The sequence below is a fragment of the Bombus fervidus genome, chromosome 9 (genome assembly GCF_041682495.2).
Source record: "Bombus fervidus isolate BK054 chromosome 9, iyBomFerv1, whole genome shotgun sequence".
Taxonomy (NCBI): Eukaryota; Metazoa; Arthropoda; class Insecta; order Hymenoptera; family Apidae; genus Bombus; species Bombus fervidus.
The window spans coordinates 2,455,520-2,479,483 of record NC_091525.1 but is presented as its reverse complement, the minus strand read 5'-3'; the positions used below and the strand labels follow the sequence as shown (position 1 = coordinate 2,479,483).

At 39.9% G+C, this 23,964-nt stretch overlaps 1 protein-coding gene across 17 annotated transcripts in view; it reads left to right on the top strand.

The window, feature by feature from the left end:
* Nucleotides 1–23,964, top strand: part of Bru3 (CUGBP Elav-like family member bruno 3) — a 570,666-nt gene that overhangs the window by 515,341 nt on the left and 31,361 nt on the right. For all 17 annotated transcript variants that reach the window (XM_072010382.1, XM_072010371.1, XM_072010376.1 and 14 more), the window contains one exon: nt 16,612–16,691. In XM_072010382.1, coding sequence (XP_071866483.1) covers nt 16,612–16,691 — 80 coding nt within the window. The remainder of the gene's footprint in view (nt 1–16,611; nt 16,692–23,964) is intronic.

The window sequence follows — 23,964 nt, the reverse complement described above, 5'->3', positions numbered from 1 at the left end:
TATTAACCATCCTTTGCCTCGCAACAACGTCGCGTTCGTGCTAATCGTGCTTATAGTTCCGATTCGACGGAACCAGCTAGCGCTTGGAATAAAGTTTGAACTAAAACGAAGGTTGTACGCGATATCTTGTTATTCTTTGTCTCTTAAATTATATTCATACTCGTATCCATGGCTTTGTGTACAGCAGTTGTTAATGTTATGACGCAACGTGTGCGTCACCGGTGTTACATATTGAGTGGACACAACGTATGCGTCATGCATCGTGCCTCGTGCGTTTAGACGTAAGCAAGTATTTATGAAACATTTGTACATATACTGCGCCACACATAGGAGGATGCAACAAATGTGTAGTGGACGAAGCTCGATCCCATAAGCCTCAGGGGCGTCACAATAATTATAAAACTACGGCCAGCAATTGTTCGAACACCCTCGAATCGCGGGTCAGCCTCGAAACTGCTGCCCTGGAGGTTTGCAATTCACCCTCGATTTAAATCCACCCTCGGCTTCTCTCTTGATGCCGCACTCTCCTCCTCTGTTGCTCTCTCTTTCCATTCCGGCTCCATTTTTACCTGAAACTATATTTTTTTCTTTTTTCCTCGTCTCTCCATCCGTACCCTTGTGCCTTTCTCTTTGTTCATCGTGCCATCTCTCTTCGTCTTCCTCTCTTTCTCTTTCTCTTTTACGTGCGTTCTCGCTTGCGCACTTCGTGCGTGTTAGTCATCGTTTCATCTCGATTCGGTGCAATAGCGTCAAAGTCGGTGCTTGTTACACACGTTCCATCCATGCGTAGCGGCCCACGCCCAGTCGAAAGTCGAACAGAATCGACGAACCGGAGCGGAAAAAGTTTCAATGATTATATCTAAACTTTATTTCCCTGTGCGGCCAACTTCCTGGATTTCAGCGGCTGCTCGCGAGAGTTACCTCGCTTCGTGTTTGATGCGGTGCCGAAAAACTCTTTCTTACTTCCGCGTTGTTTCGTCAGTGGTTCTTGACGACAAACGGTAAGTTTCGAATAAATGTTTATCCAGCGACGACTAAAATGAGAACAACATCGTTAAGTTTCACGAGAACATGAGGAAATTCGTAAGATTGTTTAATGCGAACTACTGGGACTAACGTACAATTGCAGCCTGTCTTTGTGTCATAGGGAAATGCTCGTCGAGCATCGAATTATTTTTCCGTTATTTTCTGCTTCGGAAATGAATTTAACGGGTTATGCTCGCGATATTTCTCAAGCTGACCTTATCCAGGATCTTAGGTTGGAAAGAGGATATTAAAGGTCGCGGTGGCTCGTAAAGCTTGGAAAATGAGGCGTGGAGGGGTTTGCGGACGGAATTGCCGGGCCACGGTTGGCACACACTGAAAATCCAACGGCCGTGATTGCACGGTAATTCTATTAGGCGGTCGTGCGTTTTACGTGTTCCAGGGCGCGCAGGAAATTGTGTTTTTAATTCTGCCTGCTAAATCAGCCGGAGCTAAACAAGTATTAACATTTCTGTGCGGCCAGTTAGGGGCGCGCCGCGGCGGTGCGCGCTGCTCCAAGGTGCAGGGAAAAAAAGGAACGAAAAGCGATAACCAGTGGGGAACGTAAGGTAAAACTCTCGAGCGTAGACAAAGCCGAAACGAGGCAATCTGGTGTGCCTGTGCGAGAGGATTCGGACCTGTGCTTCTACTGTCTGCCGCGTCTCTGTGTTAGTAAGTACATACACACGCGTGTACACGCGCTCGTCGCTGGCTGCTTGCGAAAGTCAAAACGTAATACGATTAACGGACATTAAATTGAAATACCCCTTCTGGGAATTCGCGGCTTCTCGCGTCGGCGATTTGCCGTGATGTTTTCTGCCGTTCTGCTTTTTTCATTCGGCGTCTGCCACTCCGGTTCTCCGGCATCGCGGCCCTCTTTGTCTCTCCCGTCTACGCGTACACCTACCTATCTACCTGGATGTTACGAGGGAAAAATCGCATTTTCTCTGTGACATTGTCGAAAGGGCAGACTTCGTGTTGGGGAGACAGGTTGGAACGTTGGTAACGTTGGTGAATTTGATTTGTCTGTCGGGCGAATAGACGCTCACGCCGCACCGTAATATCGAGCGACATACGCGTTCAAGATATTTAAATAAAACAACGCACGCTGTAAACGCGGGGTAAAAGTCGAAGGGGGAATAAAGGGGTCGAAGTCGTGGGTAACGACAGCAAAGAACGTCGATTCGAGGGAATATCGAGATCGATCGTACAAAAGATATGTTCTGTGAAGTAAGGGTATTATAAAAGTTAATTGAGATAGACGGTTATGCTACGAAAATGGTGAAGTTTGCAGCTGCAAAAAAACCGTGAATAGTTTTCACCGGTGAAAATGTATTTGTCCGTTTCGAAAAGCTATGTTCGTGATAAAAACTAAAGGAAATGGAATGTTTGCCTTGCATTTCAGTTAATATCGCGAAATAAAATATTCCACGTTTTCTCCATGTCAACAGGAGGAAAGCGAAATATCGTTAAAACATCCAAATATTTTATTTCATACGTACGCTACCGTCTATTAATCCTGCTGGAGGGTCGACGATTTTATCCAAATATTGGACTTGAACCGGTAATCCGTTTAATGGATATTTGGCTGGTAAAACGTAGGTCGTATAGGATATTAACGTCGAAATGCAAAGCAATAAACGGACCTTCTGAGTAAAGATTAAATCGGAATACCATTGATATACACGGGATTCACGATTTCAAACGTGAATATTAAATCGACAGGTACATACATGTGCCCTCCGTGATACTTATTCATATATCTGTTCGAAAACCAGTCGCTTCGTTTCTCGTTTTTTTGTTGAAAATTATCTTGTCCTTGACATCATAAGTCCTATTAATTGGAGATATACGAATAACAACGAACGAAACAGCAGGCGAATGTCATATTCTCCTATTAACCAACGCTCGCGCTTCGTCTCTCCACTTGGACAGTTCCGTGTTAACAGATTTATACTTTATTGAAATTATTCGCTTTCGGCCGATCGCGATCATAGTTACTTGGCATTATAAACGAAACACTCTACCTAGGAATGGCAAAAGGCGGGTGAGATGGGCCACTACGTGACACGGACACGAATCGCGACATTAATACTAAGCGCTCCTTTATTTTCTTTTACGTTCCGACCAGGACGCGACGACCGCCTCGACGAATTTTAACGAGAACCTCGTCTCCGTCCTTGTGAAAATTTCTATCCTCCTTCGCGCACCGTTTCCTTCCAATATTATCACGCTCAGCCTTTCTCTTACTTCGTTCCTCTACTTTTGTCCTGTGATTTTACAGCTTGTGCTTCCCCGTACGTCTCGCTACACGATTTACACTCCGTCGATGGAGCCCGAGCGATGGAGAATTTTATGACAGCTTCGTGTCCTCTCTATATTCGAATCGTACCGCTACTCACCACTCCTCGAATTGATCACGTTTTTTGCATAGACTATCCTATCGCATGGGATACTGAGCAGAGGCATGACCAACGTTAACCACTGGCTCTTGAAGTCTGTCGTTAACATCCAGTCGAAATAACCTTTATCAGCGTATACGTATCGCGAAATAAATTACGCGAAAGGAAATAACGTAAGCTACTGTTTAAAAGTATCTAGACATTTGATCCTTATTTTTGATAATCTGTATTTCTAATGAAAATTAAAAGAACACGCTATGCTTATAGATTACAAAACAGATTATGTATAAAATGTCTGTAAAATAGTTGGCGTGTTACAATTAGATAAACAAAGGAGAAGTAGATTTATTATTATTAAATTTCGGTATGGGAAAAGCTTATCTTCGAGAAAAGAAATGCGCACGCCACTGTAGGGCTCGCTACCGTGGCTTCGCAGCTTGTAGAAATTCTGTTCGATCCGCTTTCTACCCTGATATACGAAGGAACGCCATTTTTCGGGGGCAATGGCACGTTCCCTGCTGATGAAACTATAGGGCGAGGACACTATGGGGACGAAGGATCACCGAAAGGAAAATCGATGTAGTGAATGAGCTTCGAACGTAGCAGCTTGCCACACTATCGCTACGTTGGGGTAACTTGTATTAGCGAGAATTCTGTGCCACGTAAGCACGAATGGGGTGCCGAGAAAACGTGAATCATACCTAAAATGTGTACCGGATACCGCTTCATTATTCCACACAATATTGCGACTCAGTTTCCTGAATGAGCCAAATCTTCGTTTCAAAAATAATAAGAAGAATTTCAATATTTTACATGGATATCTATTGTTATCCTATATAAAACTAGGTGTTTATTTAAAATCATACGAATAACGAAAAGCACGTTCGACGTTCGATCAATATCCAGCGATATCTTCCAGTCGATTGAACGAATATCGAAAGTTATCTGAATGTCGATTTGCACTCAAACCATTATTTCCTACGCAACTAATTCGTTTTAAATGTCTATAGTAGCAACAAATCAAATTGGTAAATCAAATTCGCGATAAAACTGTTAAAAGAATTCGAAGTTGTATATTTTTCGTGATTCGATCATTTTTCTATCGACCTAGGAAAACGAAAGCGCTATTCGGGAGAAACGGATTAACAAATGTCAACATTTAAAAAATAGACTTTAATAGGGGACGGACGGTGGTTCTCTTTTAATGTATTTACAGAAGGAATGAGTCGGTCGAAGGGAAAGAAAGCCACCGTCTTTTCCACATCCGTTTGTAAGGGCGCGACTGTAAAATGCGAGGGTGTTCGACCCTCCTCTCTTTGGAGCTAACCCTAAATGGCAGCTCGCCAAGTGTGCTAACACCCTCTTCTGCACATGCAGGCGCCCTCTTCTGTCCTCCTCTCCCCCTCGTCCCTTCTCTACCCTCTCTCATTCTCTCCTCCTCTCTCTTCGTCACCACCCACCCTTTAACGACACGCACGCCAGGTCCCATTCAATGCGCCCGCTACACGCACTGCACACGCGGCTTTGCACACAATGCTCGCAAACACTATGCATTCGTAAACATGCGTAAACAACAACGGCGGTTTCACACCTAAGGTACAAACCGCCCTGAAACTGCACGGTCGGTTGCAACGCGTAGGATGCTATTACGGATTGCAGTTCACTTTTAGATTAAACTCGCGTAACTTCCTATTCGCTATTCCTCGAATCAATTTAGTTAAACACGGAATCAGTTAAATCCGACTCGTTTTATAAGGTTAGATTAAGCATTGTTCGCTGTATCGTAATAGCGAAGCAATTTTCTAATTTTATCTCAGACAAATTTTTCTATTTCATCGTAGTTTCACAGATTCGTACATTCATAAATACTAACGTTTCTTTAATCGTTATATCAAATGAAAAGCCAGTTCGATGTTATTTCTCACTTTTGTTACGACTTTTTAATAAACTATATGAGTCCACGTATATCGACGTATTTTTTCTCATTTTTACGCATAGGATATACCGTTTTGCGCAAAAGATTCCCACCCTAAGCTGCCCTTTCTATAAACATTTGATCTCTGTGTCACGTTCCTCTCAGTTTATTACTATTTTTCATTTACACGTATACAGGCGTGCCGTCGTTGAGTTATAGGAGAGATAAAAACCAAAATGTTATTTATGAAATAGGAAATCCCGGCCAGATGACATTTCGCGATGCGTTTGAATGCGACCCGAAGGAAACAGTATACAAAGAGGCAGGGGACATCGTCTAGTCTTGCTATGTTCGATTCATAGGCTCATACCGCCGCGGGTCAAGTGTCGATAGCAGCGTGTAGTACATGTCGCTTATAGATTCGTCGAGATGCCCCTGGCGATCGAGAGTCAATAGAAGTACGCGACAAACAAGAGGCTGTGCATCAGTTGGATTAGATTGGATAAAGTTGACGATATCGTTTGAGTTGAAAACTATAGCAGTTTGGTTTGTTTCAACCGCCACTCTTTGATAAGACAGTCTCTTTGACGAAGATGCATGATTGTATATGCCGGCGTAGTTCGTGCTTCGCTGAAAAAATAAATAGGAAAATTTTTTCTTTTTCCGCCGACCTTGTGGTATAATAAAAGATTTGTTCACACAAGCCGTCATTGCAAAAGCCGTAGTTGAAACGAATATTGGCTCGCGTTGTAAACACGAGCGTCCGGATATTTTTCAAACTTCCGAAGGATGTGTAATCTAGCTAGAACTAATATCTGTACGAATAAAAGTTTACAAAGGCAAATTTAATATTTTTGTAGAATCATAAACGATTCTCAGTGCAAATAAACACGAGCACGTATTGGTACAATGGAAAAAGGAGAATGCAATTTTTTAATTGGTTCTCGAATAAAGCCTTGATCTCTTGGCTACAGGGTTACAAAGTTAGTCGGGCAGTGATTTCGAAGTTCTCGCGCTATCTGAAGTCGAGCTTCTTCTTTTTAGTTCACGATATTCTCAGTCACGATCTCGTCCCGTTCGGATTAAGAAACTCTATCGAAGACGTGATTAAAGATTAGGTATCCTGTCGACTCTTGGCATGAGTCATGGTTTTTACTTCGATCGATTAAAACTTGAAGTTTATTAGAATCTTATTAAACTGCCAACTCCCCTATCTTCCGTTAAAATATTTCACCGTTTGTCTTGTCTATGATGTTTGCGGTTCTAGTTACAATAACGTAATACAATATCAGAAGTAAAATACCGTCTAAATATTTGCCAATGGTTTATGCAGAGTTTTTGTGTTTCTTCTCTCATCGATGAATTATGTTTCAACAAAGTTCTTCTATCGAGAAATTCTCGATTCCAGCTGAAGTAGAAGTGCTTTCATAGTGCGTACGCGCAGTGAACGAGAACCCATCAGTCCTTACTGACCATTCAGCACTATAAAGGGAGCTTAAATATTGATTCGGTTGGCAATTATGAGTGGTTTTTCACTGGGTCTCCACAGGCATACCCGTCGGTCCTGTTCTCCGGGTCTGCTTAATTACGGGATGTTTGCGTTTCTCAAAATTAAACTCCTGCTGGTCAGGACAGCGCATCGCGATAGCCCTCGGGCTACTCTAAACAAATTTACATCAAACCGGAGAACGTGCCACAATAACCGATCATAATCCTTCACCGGATTTCGCTTCTATTTCTTCATACTCAGTCTCCATCGAATATGCAACGTTTCAAGAATCTCAAAAGACTACCGTGCTATAAAATTATCAAATAATTACAGTAATAATTATCGTAAATTTTATATTTAAATGGTGAAAAACTGTAGATACCGATAAATGTAATAAATATTTATGCTATAAATAGCCGCTAATTTATTTTTTCAGTCAGTCTAGAAATTTGTTCCATCCATTACGAGAGAAAGTATTTTCATATTTGTGTCAGCGTTGAAGCAATATGGTCGTGATGGGAAGCAGATTGGAATAAAAGGGGACGAAAACAAGTTCTTCCAAGATCCCACGCGGTTTACTTTTGTGGCAGTAAATTAACGGTTCACGGTGAGACTTCTCTTGGGACCCCTTCATGGCGTCTCGTCCAGTTACAGCCCTTGCTACGCTTCCGTCGAAATTAGTGAAAGTCGAAGGGAAACGATAATTCTCCGTAGAAGGAACAGCGAATCGCGTTCCAGCTTTCTCCCTTCCTTTTTTTTTTTTCTTTTATTTGTTACAAATTCAGTCGTTAAATAATCGGAAAGAATCGCTCAATTATGTTTCTTGGAAAAATTTTGATTTTATTTATATCGTTACACATTAAATTTTTACGGAATAATATTTTTATTTTTAATCAACAACGTAGATATTTGATAAAATTGTATAAAATGACTTTGTTCTTCATTGGGTGTAAATAATTCAAAATTTTTACGTAAATCCTTCCGGTTCTCACACATTGGAACAATTCTGATCCATAAAAAAAGTATTTCAAAGCTATAAGCCCGATCGGATAACGATCAAAAGAGTCGCAAAGCTCTTAAATGCAAAAATACAACATGCATGATTCCATTGTAACTTTAATCTGTATATTACGCATTCGACCTTTTTTTTCTTTTTACTCTGTTGACGTAGAAAAATCTACAAAGCTGCGTTTACAAATATTCATTCTGATTAGTAGAGTTCGAACGATTTATGGGAAGACTGGAGTAGGGAATGGCTATTAAATTGCTCGGAGTTAATAGAAAATTACGTAATTTGCGAATGGAGGAGTGTATACTTTTCGCGAGAAAAGTCTAATGGAAAAGAGGGTACAAAGCTTTCGTGAAAGTAAGTTCCGAGATTCCTAACCGTCGTGTCGGCGTTTTAACAATTATGGCAGGCTGTTCCCGTCGACGCACGACGTCCACGTTCCGCAAATGATTCGCAAAGAAAGAACGAAAATAAGAAATGGCAGGAGGCGAGGAAAATGAAAGGTGACGAGCTACGTGCTTCGGTATCAAGCAGCCGCGAGCTGCTTCCGCGAAGTTTAATTAAATAACTAGGTGACGTCGTGGGCGACGAGGGTGCATTCGCACCACGAAGCGAGGCCGACAGAAGCAGGGTCGAAAGCAGGGTTGAGAGAAAGACAGACGGAAGCGTAGAAGCCAGCAGTAAGAAAGACCGCGGGACTTGGAAAAGGGGATGGACTCGGGGTCGAGGTGCCAAGTTGCTAGGTGACTTTGCTAGTTATTTAATTAGCCCGGAGACTCTCCTTTGCTCCACTGCATCCCCCTTTCCTTTCGACTCTTTTTACTCCTCGAAACGTCCACCCCTCCTCTCCTTCCTTCCACTAGATCCTCCCCCATGCCACGATATGCCAGGACTCCCTGTGCCTTCACCGCGACTTCCTTTATGACCTCCAAAGGACAATATGCTGCTTTCTCTTTTCTAAAGCTCCCGACTTATTGTTCTCTTTGGTCATTTCTGCACGCCCATTTGCGCGTGCAGATCCTACTTTGCTCACACAGAAAATCAGTGCAATCGTGCAGAAGCGACGGGAAATTTTCACTTTGAACTTCGTTCAAATTAGGATCGACCGTCTGTACGCAAAGGCGCCGGATATTACTATGTAAATCGACTGGGAACCGAACCCCGGTTTTATTAATTAATCTTTCGTAGATTCTTTCGTGATTGCACTAAGCAATTCGATGTGTTAATACCTGCGTTTGCACGACGTTAATTTAAGTAATTGCTAAAATATGAAATTATATAAATTATATATATATATTATATACATTATATTATGTATATAATATATATATATATATATATATATATATATATATATATATATATATATATATATATATATATATATATATATAGATAGATATATAGGTATAATCGAAGTCATGATAATTGTTACGAAAAATAACTAGCAACGAAAGAAGCCTTACGACGGAATAGCCGCAAAGAAGTAGAAAAAAGTAGGGAGAATTCGATAAGGGTGAGAAAGCATGGGCTGTATTTGCCGCGTTCGAACAAGAAAAACAGAGATTCCCCATGGGAAGTCGGAAACCTTACCCTATGTTCCAACAACCGCCATTTTAGATCTGAACCGCGAACGGAAAGACATCGAGAGCTTGTCAGAGCTTAACTCGATGACAGGATGATTACTGGTATTACCGGAATTACTCGAGAGCGAATTGCGCAACATACCGTAACGAACTCGTGGTATTTCGAAAATTGTGCATTCACTCTATAACTAGAAATCTAATGGAACAGTTGGCGAGTCCGTAAAGACCGTGGAAATTTTAGCGCACATAAAATATATTTCGAGATATTATTGTAAAAATCGGATACGATTTTGAAGAATGAAATACACAGTTGTATAGTTGAATGAATATGAAATTCTGTTTTCACGAAAAGTAAAAATTCGTTTGGAATATATATAAAGAACTTCGGGATTATTTTTACAGAGTCGTCGCACGTGCCGAGAAAAATTTGTAACAAATATTTACAGATTTTTATGTGTACGTATGCGTTTACTCGTATTCCTTTTACACAGCCTTAAAAAATTCAAGAAACATCTGTTGCAGCTACAGCAAAAGGGAAAAAAGGGTTGAACAGGTGCGACAAAAAGCCTCGACGAAATTCACAGTAAACGCGACAGTCGGATCAAAGCGGTTCCCGATTTCCGTAGTCGAAGCTGTAGCGGAATGCTACCTTTTCCAGGGAACGTATTCGAATTCTTAGAAAGCGAATCCGGCCAAATCGATATTACGCGCGATGAATATTTTGATTTCAATTCTGCCGGGCGCACGTCATTTACATATTCCGAAACGTAATGGTAATAGGAATAGCATGTAACAGCTTTGTGAAAAAAGAGAATGGCCAACGATTATTTACTAGTTCCAATAGTTCCACTTCCACCAGGATTTTATGAAAGACCGGCTGTTTGATTAAATCGCTATTTCTAGGTACGGACTCAGCAGAGACCGACCTTCTTTGCAACACGATAACAATTGATCCATCGAAGAACGCGTTAAACCTTGGTCAGAGATGAATGCCAGAGGTAGCCAGAAAGATAACAAGAGAAGGCTTCGACAAAATCCAAAGTAAATGTGATGCCGCTGATCAAACCGGGACACGATTTCCGTAGTTGCCGCTACAACAATACGCTGCGTTGCATAAATAAAGCGTATACGTTGGACGTGATCAATATTGGATGTGATGAAAGTAAACCGGTAAAGCGCCGAACGACGCTCAACCCTCGTCGGCGCGCGCGACCGTCTGTGTAATTTAATGCCGGGTAAATACGCCAAGCGGAGAGTAGTTTTGCACTGTAATCTAGATGAATCTGCTGGAAAGGCCACTCCCAACGGGCATAGGCTCCCGTCAATTACAAAACGACCGTAAAGGGATGCTTCAGCATACTTTCCTTGCCAGTTCCTTATCTTTCTCTTTCGACGTGACACACTTTGGATGTTTAATATCGCGGAAGAAGCACTTCCAGATTTTCCCAATAAATTTTTTTCTACTTTCGTCTCTCGTTGCAAATGTTACAGGGTTTTGGTATCAATGGAATTCCGAGTATTCAATATCGTGAATTTAAGTAGATGTTAACTGTTTGATTGTCAGATGTAAGATCAAAATTCGTAATAGAATAGACGATTTAACCTCTTTGTAACTCTTCGGTCTTGATATTTTCGTTAAAATATTGTTATATTTTACGATTCTATGTGTCATAAAGTAGACGTAAAGTAGACGCGGCGGAAGAAATGTCCAGCGGTTACGTAAGTAGAATGTGATTTGCCTGAGTGCCACCGAAAATGAGAAACATCGCGATATTTTCGGAATGCAGAAAGAGAGACGTTCCGGTAGGAAATTTATCTTCTCGTAATAACAACGTGGCAACGCCGTTTTCCGGGTGTTGTCACGTCCCTTTCGTTCTCGTACGTGTCTACCTTTTTGTTTTCTTCCGTCTTCTTTTCCGTTCTCTCTCTCTCCCCCCCCCTCTCTCTCTCACTCTCTCCCTCTCTCTGCATCCCTTCGGGATTCGCCCGTGTCCGTATTACAATGGCATTTCGTGTCTCCACGTTATACTTACCATCTCTCGGCTTGTATTGTACGTTTTCTTGCATTCTACACCGGTGTCTTATTTTATTTCTCTGCAAATACACAGCAAATTCTTGTATCGAACGAAACACAAAATCGACGTTACGATGTCGAAGTAGGTATGTCTTCGATAAAATAACATTCTAATAACATATTTTCCATTAATTGCAGTTTTAAATATGTTAATAAAATATTAAAGTCGTTAACTGATTTTACAGTGTAAATACGTTGTTGTCGTTACTTTCAAAGCACTTTCGAATTTGTCATAAACAGAGAGTAGAAAATTCTAAAGGTCCTATAAAACTGTGCAACTCGAAAATTTTGAGTTTATCAGTATCATTATAATAGGTAGAAGAACGATAGCTTTGCGTCTAAAATGGAAATGGAAATATTGTACATAAAATTCTACAATATTGTTCTAACAAAGAGCATGTCCTTACATTTATTTTTAATCAAATGTGTATCGTGATCAAAGGTGTATTACATATGTATTTTATTTCGAACATTCGTTTGTACTAGCAGGAACTCATTTCAGAATATAAGAATACTTTTTCACGATAGAACAGTGCTTTCACAGCAGGCAAACAATATTTCAAGCTCCTTTTCAAAGTACTCTTTATGCCAGAAAGTGTTACGCTTCACGAGAACGGCACACAAAGGAGGTTTTAGTTTCATAAAAAAATTGAAGAGACGACTTCTCGAACCTTGTCCATCTTCGTCCATTCTCCATTGTAAAGGTCACAGTATTCATTTTTATATTTTTTTGTTCATCTCTCGTTGGATTTACATGTCTTGCTTCTCCCTTCCTTCCCCTTCCTCCTCCCTTCTTCTCTTATCCCCGTTGCCTACCCTGTGGCAAACCTGCAAATCTCTTATACCGAATTCCTAGTTTGCCGCCATATACTATATCCACACTTTCTGTATCTCCTTTCCTCGACGTTTACATTTGCATTTGTGCTTCTCTTTCCGCAGGCTTTGGAGAGCTCCTGCAAGCCTCGATGCTCGTCCTTTTTCCTTTTTCCCTTTTCCCTTTTTCCACCCTTTCTCTCTGACTCTTCTTCCCTTTCCCGTCTTCTCCCCGCGAACCCTGGTTTCATCTCGCGAATATAAAAAGGGCTGAGCACACGAGTGTTTAGTAACTTTGTCAGCGTTTTTAATCCCGCCCCTTATCCTACCTCTGCTTTCGCTTGTCCTGCACGCTCTCTTTGTCTCACTATTTCTCTCGTACCTTGAATAAGCGTATGAACGTACACTTACGCGTTTGCTTTTTTGTTTTTATCCTTCTCCTTTTTTCTTTTTCCTTCTTTTTTCCTCTTTTTTTTTTTTTTTTAGTTCGTTTCTGGCTTCGACGCATCCCTGCTCTATGTACTTTGTACCAAACCGATCGTTGTACCAATTACGAGTGCTCGCGCTCAACCCGCGCCGGATTTAGTAGCTTCATCAATGAAATTGATTCGTTTGGTCCCGGTTCCCGGTGTCAGCACACAAGCTACATGTCATGCCGGTAACTCAAACGGTAGTTATCAAGCATATGTTCAAACGATTTACACGTAACCCCGTTTTGCTCTTTTCTACTCTTTCGTATACCAAAAAGTGTCTCGATTTTGCACAATGGACAATGGGCTAGTGCTCTTTGCGATGATTTCCACCATACGAAAGTTAATCTCGTCAGTTTTACATATTAAATGATTTAAACATATTATTTACAGAAGTAGATATTTCTAGAACAAAGAACAAATGTGAAAGATAAATGTTCACCGTTTAATAGATAGAGGAACGATTGATCTAAAGATACATAAACTCAAAAGTAGTTCATAATCTAATACTAAAACGGATTAGTAATGTCAAAAATACAATGCACTTCACCGATCAATATGCGATACCGTTGAACGATAATCGCTTTGATCGAACTTTTGAAATTTCATTCCGCCATGCATATATTATCGTTACGCCATTTCACGTTATCAGGAAATCTCTCTAAATATATCAAGGCAAACAAAATAAAACGAACGCTTTGACATTAAATCTTGTGTAATCTATTCCAAATACTCGCGCCCTGCTGCGCGTTTCCCATGGTCACTAGCCTATTTTTCTCATTTAGCTAGTGACCCGAAACTATTAACAAAATAAGAAGAACTCCGCCCATTGACACAGAAACGCCCGAAAACGTTCAGGCGCGTGCCGACAACCCCTATACTAACCGAACGTGTTCGGAGCTGCGTGCAAACGCCTATCCAAATGATACTATTTTGAGGGGATATTTATTGCTTGTAGATTATTGCTTGTAAAACTACCTACTCTGTTTCTATTTTTAACTCTTAATTAAACTAGAAAACGAAATTTCTTTCCATGTCGTGTCATGAAACGTAATAATTAAATTTAATGAGAGTTTATATGTCGATGAACACCACCTTATCTAATAAGAATAAAGTACGCAATGCTGTGGTCAGTCTGGAATTAAATTGCTTTACATTCTTTAAAACTTCTGTCGCATTCTTCTGAACAATTCTCGAAATACCTTTGCTTCGGTATAAAAATAAAAATTCAATAAAGTACATATGATTATGTAAGGAGGATAATGTAAAAGCAATTGATACAATTATTAAAATGAGATTACGCTCTTCTAACATTTCGAACCGTACATTTTTTTGTGAACAGGCGTAATTATTGTTATTTACAATTTCAGTACATCGTGAATGAATGATAATGTTGACCATGCACTGTTCACTTCCAACTGTTGTAGAAACAAATATACATCATTGATTTGCTGTGTATTTCGCTGCCTGTTTGCGATTCGAACGTACGTGCCATGAGGTTTACAACATTTCGAAGAGCGTATTTTTCATTTGAGTTTGCATAAAAACAAAAACACTCCGTTTGTCGGTCACACTATTGTATTATATCTTTACATTGCATTAACGATGGTCCTAGTTCTATGGTAAAACAAATAAGGATACGTTTACCGTAGAAATACCGTCGAGAGAAGCGACATCAACACCGAGATGAGATAAATAATCATGTAAACTCGATTTTCAATTTGAGAAATCAACTGCGATAAGGCAGCAGTGAAAATTGACCGCGAAGATGAAATCGCAGTCAAAGATAATCTCCGGTCTAAATTGAAATGCGACGAGTCATCTCGGTTTTCAATTACCGCGTCTTCATTGACGACCTCAAACACGTTGCTCTAATACGATCAAATTATCCGAGCGTAAGGATAATAAAAAAAAAGAAGAGGTAAAAGAAAGAAAAGTTGGTTTCGCATCATCCCCCCTTGGAGAGTTTCCAACGTATCGGAAAGTCTAGCGTTCACCGGTACACTCGCGCAAGCAGCGCGCGTTAGCGCTTCGACGACGACCGGTGGGAGTGAACGGGATAGGGATGGGGGGCCGCAGAATAAACTTAGACATGTTTGCCGAGCAATCAAATATATGAGTGGAAAGTCTCGCAGGCGTTATCGATTGGTTCGAACCCGCCTGTGGTGGCACACAGGCGAAGAGGGGAAAGAGAAGAGAGAACAGTGGAACGGATGGGTCTAGGAAAGGGTCGCGAAGGGGTCGACGAAGGGTTCGAGACGAAATGGGAACGGGGAGAGAGATCCACGAAACCAGTCTACATCGTCGTCGTCGGCGAAGGGCCGAGCGGTTTGTCCAGTGTTTGTTGTTCGCCGTTGTTCGAGGGGGCAAACATAGTTTTCGAGCCAGCGAGAAGGAGCCGCTTCGTCGAACATAGATACACGTACAAATACACGTACAAACACATGCGTCGCATAGACACATGTGTATATAAGTACATTATACATATATACGTGTTCTTAACGGCATACATACGCACGTGAACACGTATACGTGTGTACACGAAGAAAGAAATAGAGAAAATACATATGCGCGAGCCTTTATATGTATAGGAACGCGGACTTTCGAGAAATTCGACTCTTTTATTTCCGCGCGACCTTCCTACCCGTCTGCTTCAAAGCGGTGGAGAAAAATCTCAAGAGCGCATCGTCTTCGAGAGCCTCGTCGGAGATTTCGCTTGCACAAGAAGGAATAGCGGGATGGGCCAGAACAAGCTCGCAAGCTCGGACAAATTCTTGCGATGTCGGTGAACGGTAGGGGTTGAGTCGCGAGAAAATCTTATCCACCTACCTACACTTTGGATCGCTCTTATCTCCGATTTCGGACATTCTTCGCCGTTCTTGTCCGAATTCCCATTCCGTAAAACACACCGAATTTGGTAGAAACGGTTAAATAGCAAAGGATTTTATTATACATCTATCCGATAAAACTGACCCTTGATGTTTCAAAATATCCTCGGCCGTGCTAATCGTTTTATTAATTCATCAAAACGATCTTCCTAGTTTGTCTTGGGCAAATAAAATTTTTTTAATTAGGAAATACGAGTCGAAATCTGAAATTCGAAATAGCTTGAAATATCGAATATATTCCTTTATGAGAGAAAATTTTAGCTATATAATATAACATGACCAAAAAATATGATAGCTGTTATGGAAGTAAACTAATTAAATAGTATACCAACTATTTACTTTTTTAAAAATCGTTCCCCACGAGTGTGACAAAGTATTCTAGATTATTTTGCGAACGATCGTAGATAGAAGTAATTTTTCAGGATCGTTTGCTCACTGTGATACGCACCGTTATTGCTCGAAACCAGGAGTGGTGTCCTGGATAACGGAGCGTTTCTCCGTTCGTGGTAAACATCTTTTATTAAGTGCACGTTGCGCTCCGCTGGCGCGTCAATTTTTCAAAGCACCCTCGAGTTCTTTGTCTTCGCGTCTCCATCTAACTATAAACGATAAGCACGCGTAGCAGGGAGTAGGGGCGATTAATCGTTCCATCATCGTTAGAGATGGTCTCGACTCTGTGACAATGGTGAAAACGAAACTTCTTTCGCCCTCCCTTCGCGTATTCTCTTTCCAGATAAAACGATTTTCGTTTTCTTTTTTTTTTTACCAGTGTCGAATGTACCGCGCGTACATTTTCAAGTTTCATTCGTAAAAACAAACCATAGACAAATCAATATCGCTCGGATGATCGAAAATCTTTGTCGCCAATACTATTAATTATTTAATTGTTCGTTTCGCACAAGCACATATCGAATATTAACGAAATTTCTCTTTCTATTTCAGGCTGTGCATTCGTGAAACTTTCATCACATCAAGAAGCGCTAGCGGCGATCAATACCTTACACGGTAGCCAAACTATGCCGGTGAGTGGAAGCTATTGTTTTTCTAAACACATCGGAAATTGGTGTAAAACGCTTTGCAATTTTTATGAAATCAATGGACACATAGTTCTATTGAGTAGCAACGAAACAGTTTTCTTTAAATTAATGAAAAACTATATACAAAATAATAGCAGAGATATCGCTGCTGTGATTTTCTTAAACAATGTACGTATTGATTCCCAACGGATACAGCGAAGTAATAATGTATAAAAAAATATCTATAAACTTTAAAAAGGTACCCAAGATTTTATCATGTTTATGTGAAATTAAACAATTATACGCTAAATATACATAGATAAACATCAATGACTCTAAAAAGATTGCACAAACATAAATAAACGAAATTAGAAAGCAAATGAGTACGCATAAGACGATAAATGGAGTTGAAAGTAATAGAAATGACGAGTGCGTATCACGGATTCATGGATGGCCGTTCTATGGAACAGGTAAATTGTATAGGGTGGACAACCCTCGTAATGACTGTCATGCATGCAAACATACCGTGGTTCCAATCTAATGACTGGCCAAACTGAAATCTGCATAACACTTGGAGAAGTGTGGGCTACCTCCTTCTCCGTCGCTGAATCTCCTATGGCTTCTATCAAACCGCCAAACTTTCTCAGCTTAGGGTCGGACCAGGAATTCCCAGTTGTAATTGAATTGTCAGTGAGTTTCGTTCGGGATTCCACCTGCTGATTGGTGAAAGTTCGCAAAGCCGCTTGCCGAACTTGACCATACAACATTCCTCTTCCAATATCGCCGTTATTATCGTACTGCAATTATTTGCTCATATTTATTGACATGTCGAAGTTTGGCGTTGAACTCGTTCATTACGATTACGCTTAATAGAACGGCTCGACGATTAATGATGAAATGTCGATTATCAGAAAGATACTACTAGATGATGAATAACCTGTCTGATGGTAGAACTGGGTATTCTATTTCGTACTACTGTAGAGACGCAGCATGTATCTTCGTCCTACGATTAAAAATCATTTTTGACAGTGTATACTATTAGCTACATTTTAATCAAAATATTGATTTATTCGCATGATTCTTTACTCAAAACTTTGCTGAAAACCCTCGGAAACAGCCGGTGTATGATGGATTGCTTGTCGACGGACACTCCAAGTTTGCACTTTTAAAATTTCGTTACTAAAATTGAGAGCGATATCAACCGTGTATTTGTTAGATATGCTATATAATATAGAGATTTTACAAAAAAAAGAAAAATAATAAATGTCCTCTATTTTCCGTATCTTTCTTCACCTCATTGACTCATAGTTCTATCTCATGTAAATGAAACATGAACAGAACATTTCCGATCACATAAAATCGTAGAGAAACTTCATAACTGTGAACTATACACACGGTGCAATTCGTGTTACTATGGACGTACAAAGAAACGAATGCAACGAAGTAGGAGAACCGTTGAAAGTCCATATACACCCGATATTTTCCGATGTATCCGGCAATTGTTTCGCCGTCCATCAGTCCGACGGCGGGTGAAGAAAAAAAGGACACTGCCATATTTTCCAATATCAACGAGAAATTCGCGTTCCGTGTCACGCGTGTGCCTCGCGTATGAAATCACGAATTGCATCGTAGCCGAAGGGCGCGGCGGGGACAGATGCGAGGCTGTTACGTGAATATTACTCGTTACAACGCTCTAATCTAATAGCGAAACACGAGGAGAAATTGTGGGTACAGAAGGGGAACTTTAGGATCGTGCCAGGGACTATTTGCCCTTAAAAGAGAAACTGACATGGCGCGGAACGTAATATGCAGATCGCTTAATTATCACTGCGAATTATGCAAATCTTGATACCAACGTTACGAGATTTCATCGCGTCCCATCGAGTGGCTTGGCAGTGTCAAAACGTAGGATGGAACGAGACACGCAGTTTGCCGTTTCATTAGGACGATTCTAGATTTATTAGCCTCGTAGAAACGCTCATAATCGACGGAACGGCGCGGCACCCTCGTTAAACCTACTAAATTGAAGTTATATTAAAATTTTATCGTCCATCCATTTTTCGTATAAACCGTTGTAGAACACATTTTTCTTTTATCTTTGTCATCTAAATCCTTGCGAGAGATTGTCACTTTACTTAATACTCTCCTTCCTAAACCGAAACGTAGTACGAATATTGTCTCTCAAAAGTTTGGGATTCGATATTCACGCAATTTATCAAAGAAAACATTATAAAATGAACGATTCGTCCTGTCGGTAAATAATTATTTTAATGGAATCGTTCTACAGGAATATTTCACATAATACACAGCGAACGATGTCTTAACGCTGTAAGGATAATTCAATTTGACTGCGTTCGATCTAGTTTCTCGTGACACGTTGTAATCCTCAGTTTCCCGTTCTATTTCGTGTACGTACGTGTCTACTCGTATACGGATGTGATTCTTTTATACACTGACGCGCACAATGATCAAATTGAGATAGAAATTTATACCTTATCCTAAGTAGTTAATAGTGATAGTAAAGGGAATTTTCACAAGCGTAGAGATATAACAAACAGTGGAAAACCTATACATTAAAATATTATACACATTCGATCAATTAAAATATCTCTCTTATTTGGTATTTAAGTAAAACGTTCAACAGACAATCGCTCGCATAAGGAATGAATGATTAAGTAGTACGATGATACTGTATATCCTTGGAATGCTTCAGGATACAAGTTAACTGGTCATAGGACGAAAACGTTCAGACCTTAGAGGAAGGTTATTATGATGATTAAGGCCTGTTAAACCGAGGGATGCGCGAATAGCGTTGGGGCCTCGCAGATATTGGAGATCTCAGGCCGGAACATTCCAAGGACTCTCTATATCGAAAGAGAACGAGCCAAGGGCAGACACAGGAAACTTAGGAGAGGAAAATCTCGAACTTTGTCCTTGTTAAACGAGAATGTTCTCGGTATAACCATGAGTCGGGTACGCGCTACTTGTGTACGGTTAGAAATATGTACCTTCCTCGAAATATCCTGCCTTCAATTTTCTTTATTGGAAGATACAACAATATTAAATGTACATGATAATTTTGTACTCCTAATTTTATACTTTATTCCGTTCTTCGAACTATCTCCGTGACTTGTAATTCAATTTTTTAATTTAATTTTTGAAGCTAAATACATATAACTATGTCTGATGTTCCTCGATCTACGCACACGATCCTGTAGATCTTTCCACACAATTTTGGCTCCGTATCTTTGTATCGTATACAAAATTTATTATCGTTACTTCAACGAAATTGCTGCTCTCGTAGTAAAACTTGGTGCAGTAAAACGCGTATTGACAGAAATGTTCGATATTTCTACTATCGGCGAAGAATCGATGACATAATATATAGAAAATTCACTCGTATTATATGTTTAAACGTAAAACTCCTGTCAGAGATTTTGTGGGCTGGACGTAAACAAAGATAGAAGGAAATGGCTTTCATAGTACCGATACTATAGTATCTTTCGTAATAATAATAATTTTGGATTCGGATTATATCGTGTTATCAAAAGCATGTAGTACATAAATTGAAGGTCATGGTAATACAGCTTTTATGCTATTCTTCTATGAAAGAGATATCATCGATTTTTTGCTTATATGTTTTAAAACTACATGCACAAAGAAACGAATAAGTGTTACATGAGGTAAAAGTAGAAAACAATAAAACACGTTTCGATCAATTTATTATTTTTACTCAAAAAGTAACTTAATTATTTAGATTTTAATACTAATTTAAAGAAATAGAAAATTCTTGGATATATTCGTATATGAAGAATTGTAAAGTCTATTGTACCGGATCATGCGATAATATTTCTTTTCATCGAGTAACTTTGCGCGACTATTGCGGTTAATATTTCGCAGTGTCAATACTGCAGTTTTTCTTCCAACGAAAAAAAAACTGCTACTTTATACGGTTGAAGTTCTGTAAACATTTTTCACTTCGGATTCAGTAACCGTGTAATATGATTTACGTTGCTCGAATAGACGACGGATTCGTACAGTAACTTTACGGAGCAATATTTTCACGGTTTTCGCAATCCGTTTTTCTCGGTGAAAGCGTTGTAAGTTTCTATCAATCGGTCAGCATAAAGATATTATATTTTTAACTCTATCATGCGATCACTATTCGATTCGTAAACTATGAATTTCAACTTTTTTTTTTTCAATATAGCTAACTATTTCTGAAGCAAAATTTTCCTCTAATATATCCGAATATAACTTTCTAAAGTACATGGTACAAGTACAAGTTAAAAACTTTTAACATACCGTTGAAATGCCAAAGAAAGCCTGGCATCGTTCAAATATGTAAGAGGTACATATTTAGAAGTTTGCATAATATGGATGTAAAAAGAAGCAATTTGAAAGCAATGCTTGGAAAATCAATCGTTTTCCTGTCAAAAAGGGCTGAATTTACATCTATATTGTGGAGGAACAATATTTCTCTGGGGGGTTCTCTGTTGGTATCGGGGGTGAGTCAATTTCGAAATCATAGCATGGATATCAACTGATCGATCATTAAACCAGGGTTATTACCGTGAAAAATTACTAGCCATGTCGCACAAATTCCCCGATCATTTTTTTTCTGGAAGCTCATCGAGCCGTATAATGCGGTTTGCTCTACTCGAATTGACAGGGTGTTCACGCGTCACGCGGCGGGCAATATTTCTCCTGGGGCTCAATATTTCTGTGAGGTTCGCGGTCCGTCTCTCGCGGTTCGTGTCACCGGTGGAATGCGAGCAAGCGCTGGCCTCACGCGTAGTTATATCTTCTGAAGCGTGTGACATTTCTTGTCACGCCTCACGACACGCTCGCGAACCCTCCCCGCGGTATGCTCTCTGTTCACCCACTCATGGTTCTGCAAACTCCTGAAATGCCTCGTAATAAAAGCAAACCTACGGGAGAAGTGTTTTGCTACGGTGCTGGCTAAAACGTGCCAGAACGTAACACAGTCGTTTTCAGTGTAGGAATTTTACGTAACGTTACTCCGTTTTTATTTTCCTCGCCAACCCTCGGGCGTGCTGCCACCGCTCGGAAATTAAGTGCTCGGAATAAAAAGACTCCCACTACCACCCCCCGCCCCGCTATTCTTCCATACTGAAACGCGTGCGGGAACGAATTTAAACAACGTCTTGTTCCTCGCGTACGCTTCATATTTCCGATACTTTTCAATCTATTCTGTCGGCAAAATTACTTATCACTGAAATATCGAATTTACCCTTAATACGTGGTATATACTTTGAAAAATCTGACATTTTCTCAATTTTAGACAAACGATCGTAATAAATATACAAAAATCTATCAAATAGTGAAAAAGACTTTATTGTATAATCGTTTCGGATAAGATTTTCGAACGAGTATTTGTATAATGATTCATAGTGTCCGAGAGATAATACTGTATTTTCTTTGACCCTTTTATCTAAAAGATTTACCCGGATAATGGATAACTGATGTATTATTATCACATTTATCATAATCGAGCTACACCGCGGTTTTTACGAACAATGCTCAATCTCACTAACACACTCTCTCTCTCACATTCTTTCGTTTCATGACGTTCTATCGTATTTTGAAGATAAACACTTCACGAATCTACTTCTAATTCTCGATTTATACTTTACACAGCATTCTCAATAATCAGTGATGATAAATTAATAATTAAATATGAAAAATATATTTCTCATAAATCATCACGACAAAGAAGAAAATTTGAATTTGATTGGACGAAAGATCTTTTGGTAGAAGCATCGACACGCGCGATCTTAAGAACTGAGAAAAGTAGAAGCGTATGTTGTAGATGGACGTGTTGTAGATGGTGGGGAGTAGCCCTCGAGCCTTAGCGGATGTTCCTTTCTGTTCGAGAGGAAACGAGCGAAATGTGGATGGAAGGAAATTGTCTCTGCATTAACGGAGGCTCGGAAACTGCTTCCAACATTTAATTAAAGACATTCCCTGAGTAATTCCCTCGGCGGCCTCGTAATTGCATTGCTTTTATCTCCTATACAACTGTTACTTGTTTGGCGAGTCTTTTCTATCGGGAGTCAGAACAGGAGACCAAATCCCGTGGGTAAGAAAAGCAAGGTGGAAAAGAAAGAAAGAAACGCGAAGATACGATACCCCTCGATTCTACCCAAAGGATAACCGTTCTTAAGGAGCGTACCTTAATATCCCTATTATCGTGATTAAATTTGAATTGGAGCGAATTAAACCGGTATCTCTAAGCTTCCGTTTAAAAATAGACAATCGATTTGCACCAAGTTGCGTGAGATGTAACGTGACTGAAAAGTAAAATTATTATAGGTACATTTAACGAGTAAAGATTAAATTATTGCAGATAGGATTTACGTCTCCTTGAATTGATTGCTCTCCAAATTTACGAGGCTACCCTCGTAATTAAGGGGAACCCTTCTTACCGAAACATCATCCACGAGTTTCGAGCAGAAACTGATATTGGCATTTTATAATCGAAACGAAATCCCTTCACGATCTTTCCTACTTAATTTCCACGGGCAAAAAATGTATTCGTCGTTATAGAATATTGCGCAACGTTCTTAAAAATTTTATAATCTAACAAGTACGAGACGAACGTTAAGACGGGTAATCTTTACTTTTCTCATTGATATATCTTAGATCCTTTCACGTATTATCCCGATATATAACGAGACGAAATGGAAAAAGTGCTAAGTCAGGTGATTTTTCTCTGGCAAGCTAAAGCGTAAAACTTGTAATTTGAAATGCACCAGAGAATTGGATAGTTTAGATCCATCCCTTCGATTCGGATTCCAACAGAGAATCACGTGGACAAGAGGCAATCGGCGTTCCGGCCAGTCTTGCGGTTCTAGTTGTATCTATTGAAATTACCAGCTGGCGAATTGGCAAGTGTGATGGTGCAGCTAACGGGAGAACCTCCAATCAGTACGTAATTGCTTCATTCCGTTGCTAGGTCCGCTGCAATATCGCGGTTCTCTGAGCCGTACCTTTACTTTCAAAGATTCTACCAATCTCGAACGACTAAGGGATTTTTTGGTTTACATCGAATTTGCTGATCGTGCAAATTTGGGTAAAAGATTCATTCCGATACGTCTCTCATCCTCGGACATTAAAGCGTATTTGAACACTATCTGTACATTAAAATATGTACTTATTTTGGCATCGCGAATCGTTATGTTCTGTAATTTGAAGTTTCTTAATTTTACGATAAAAAGTGTATCGCTATCGTTTGTATTATAATTGTAAATTATAC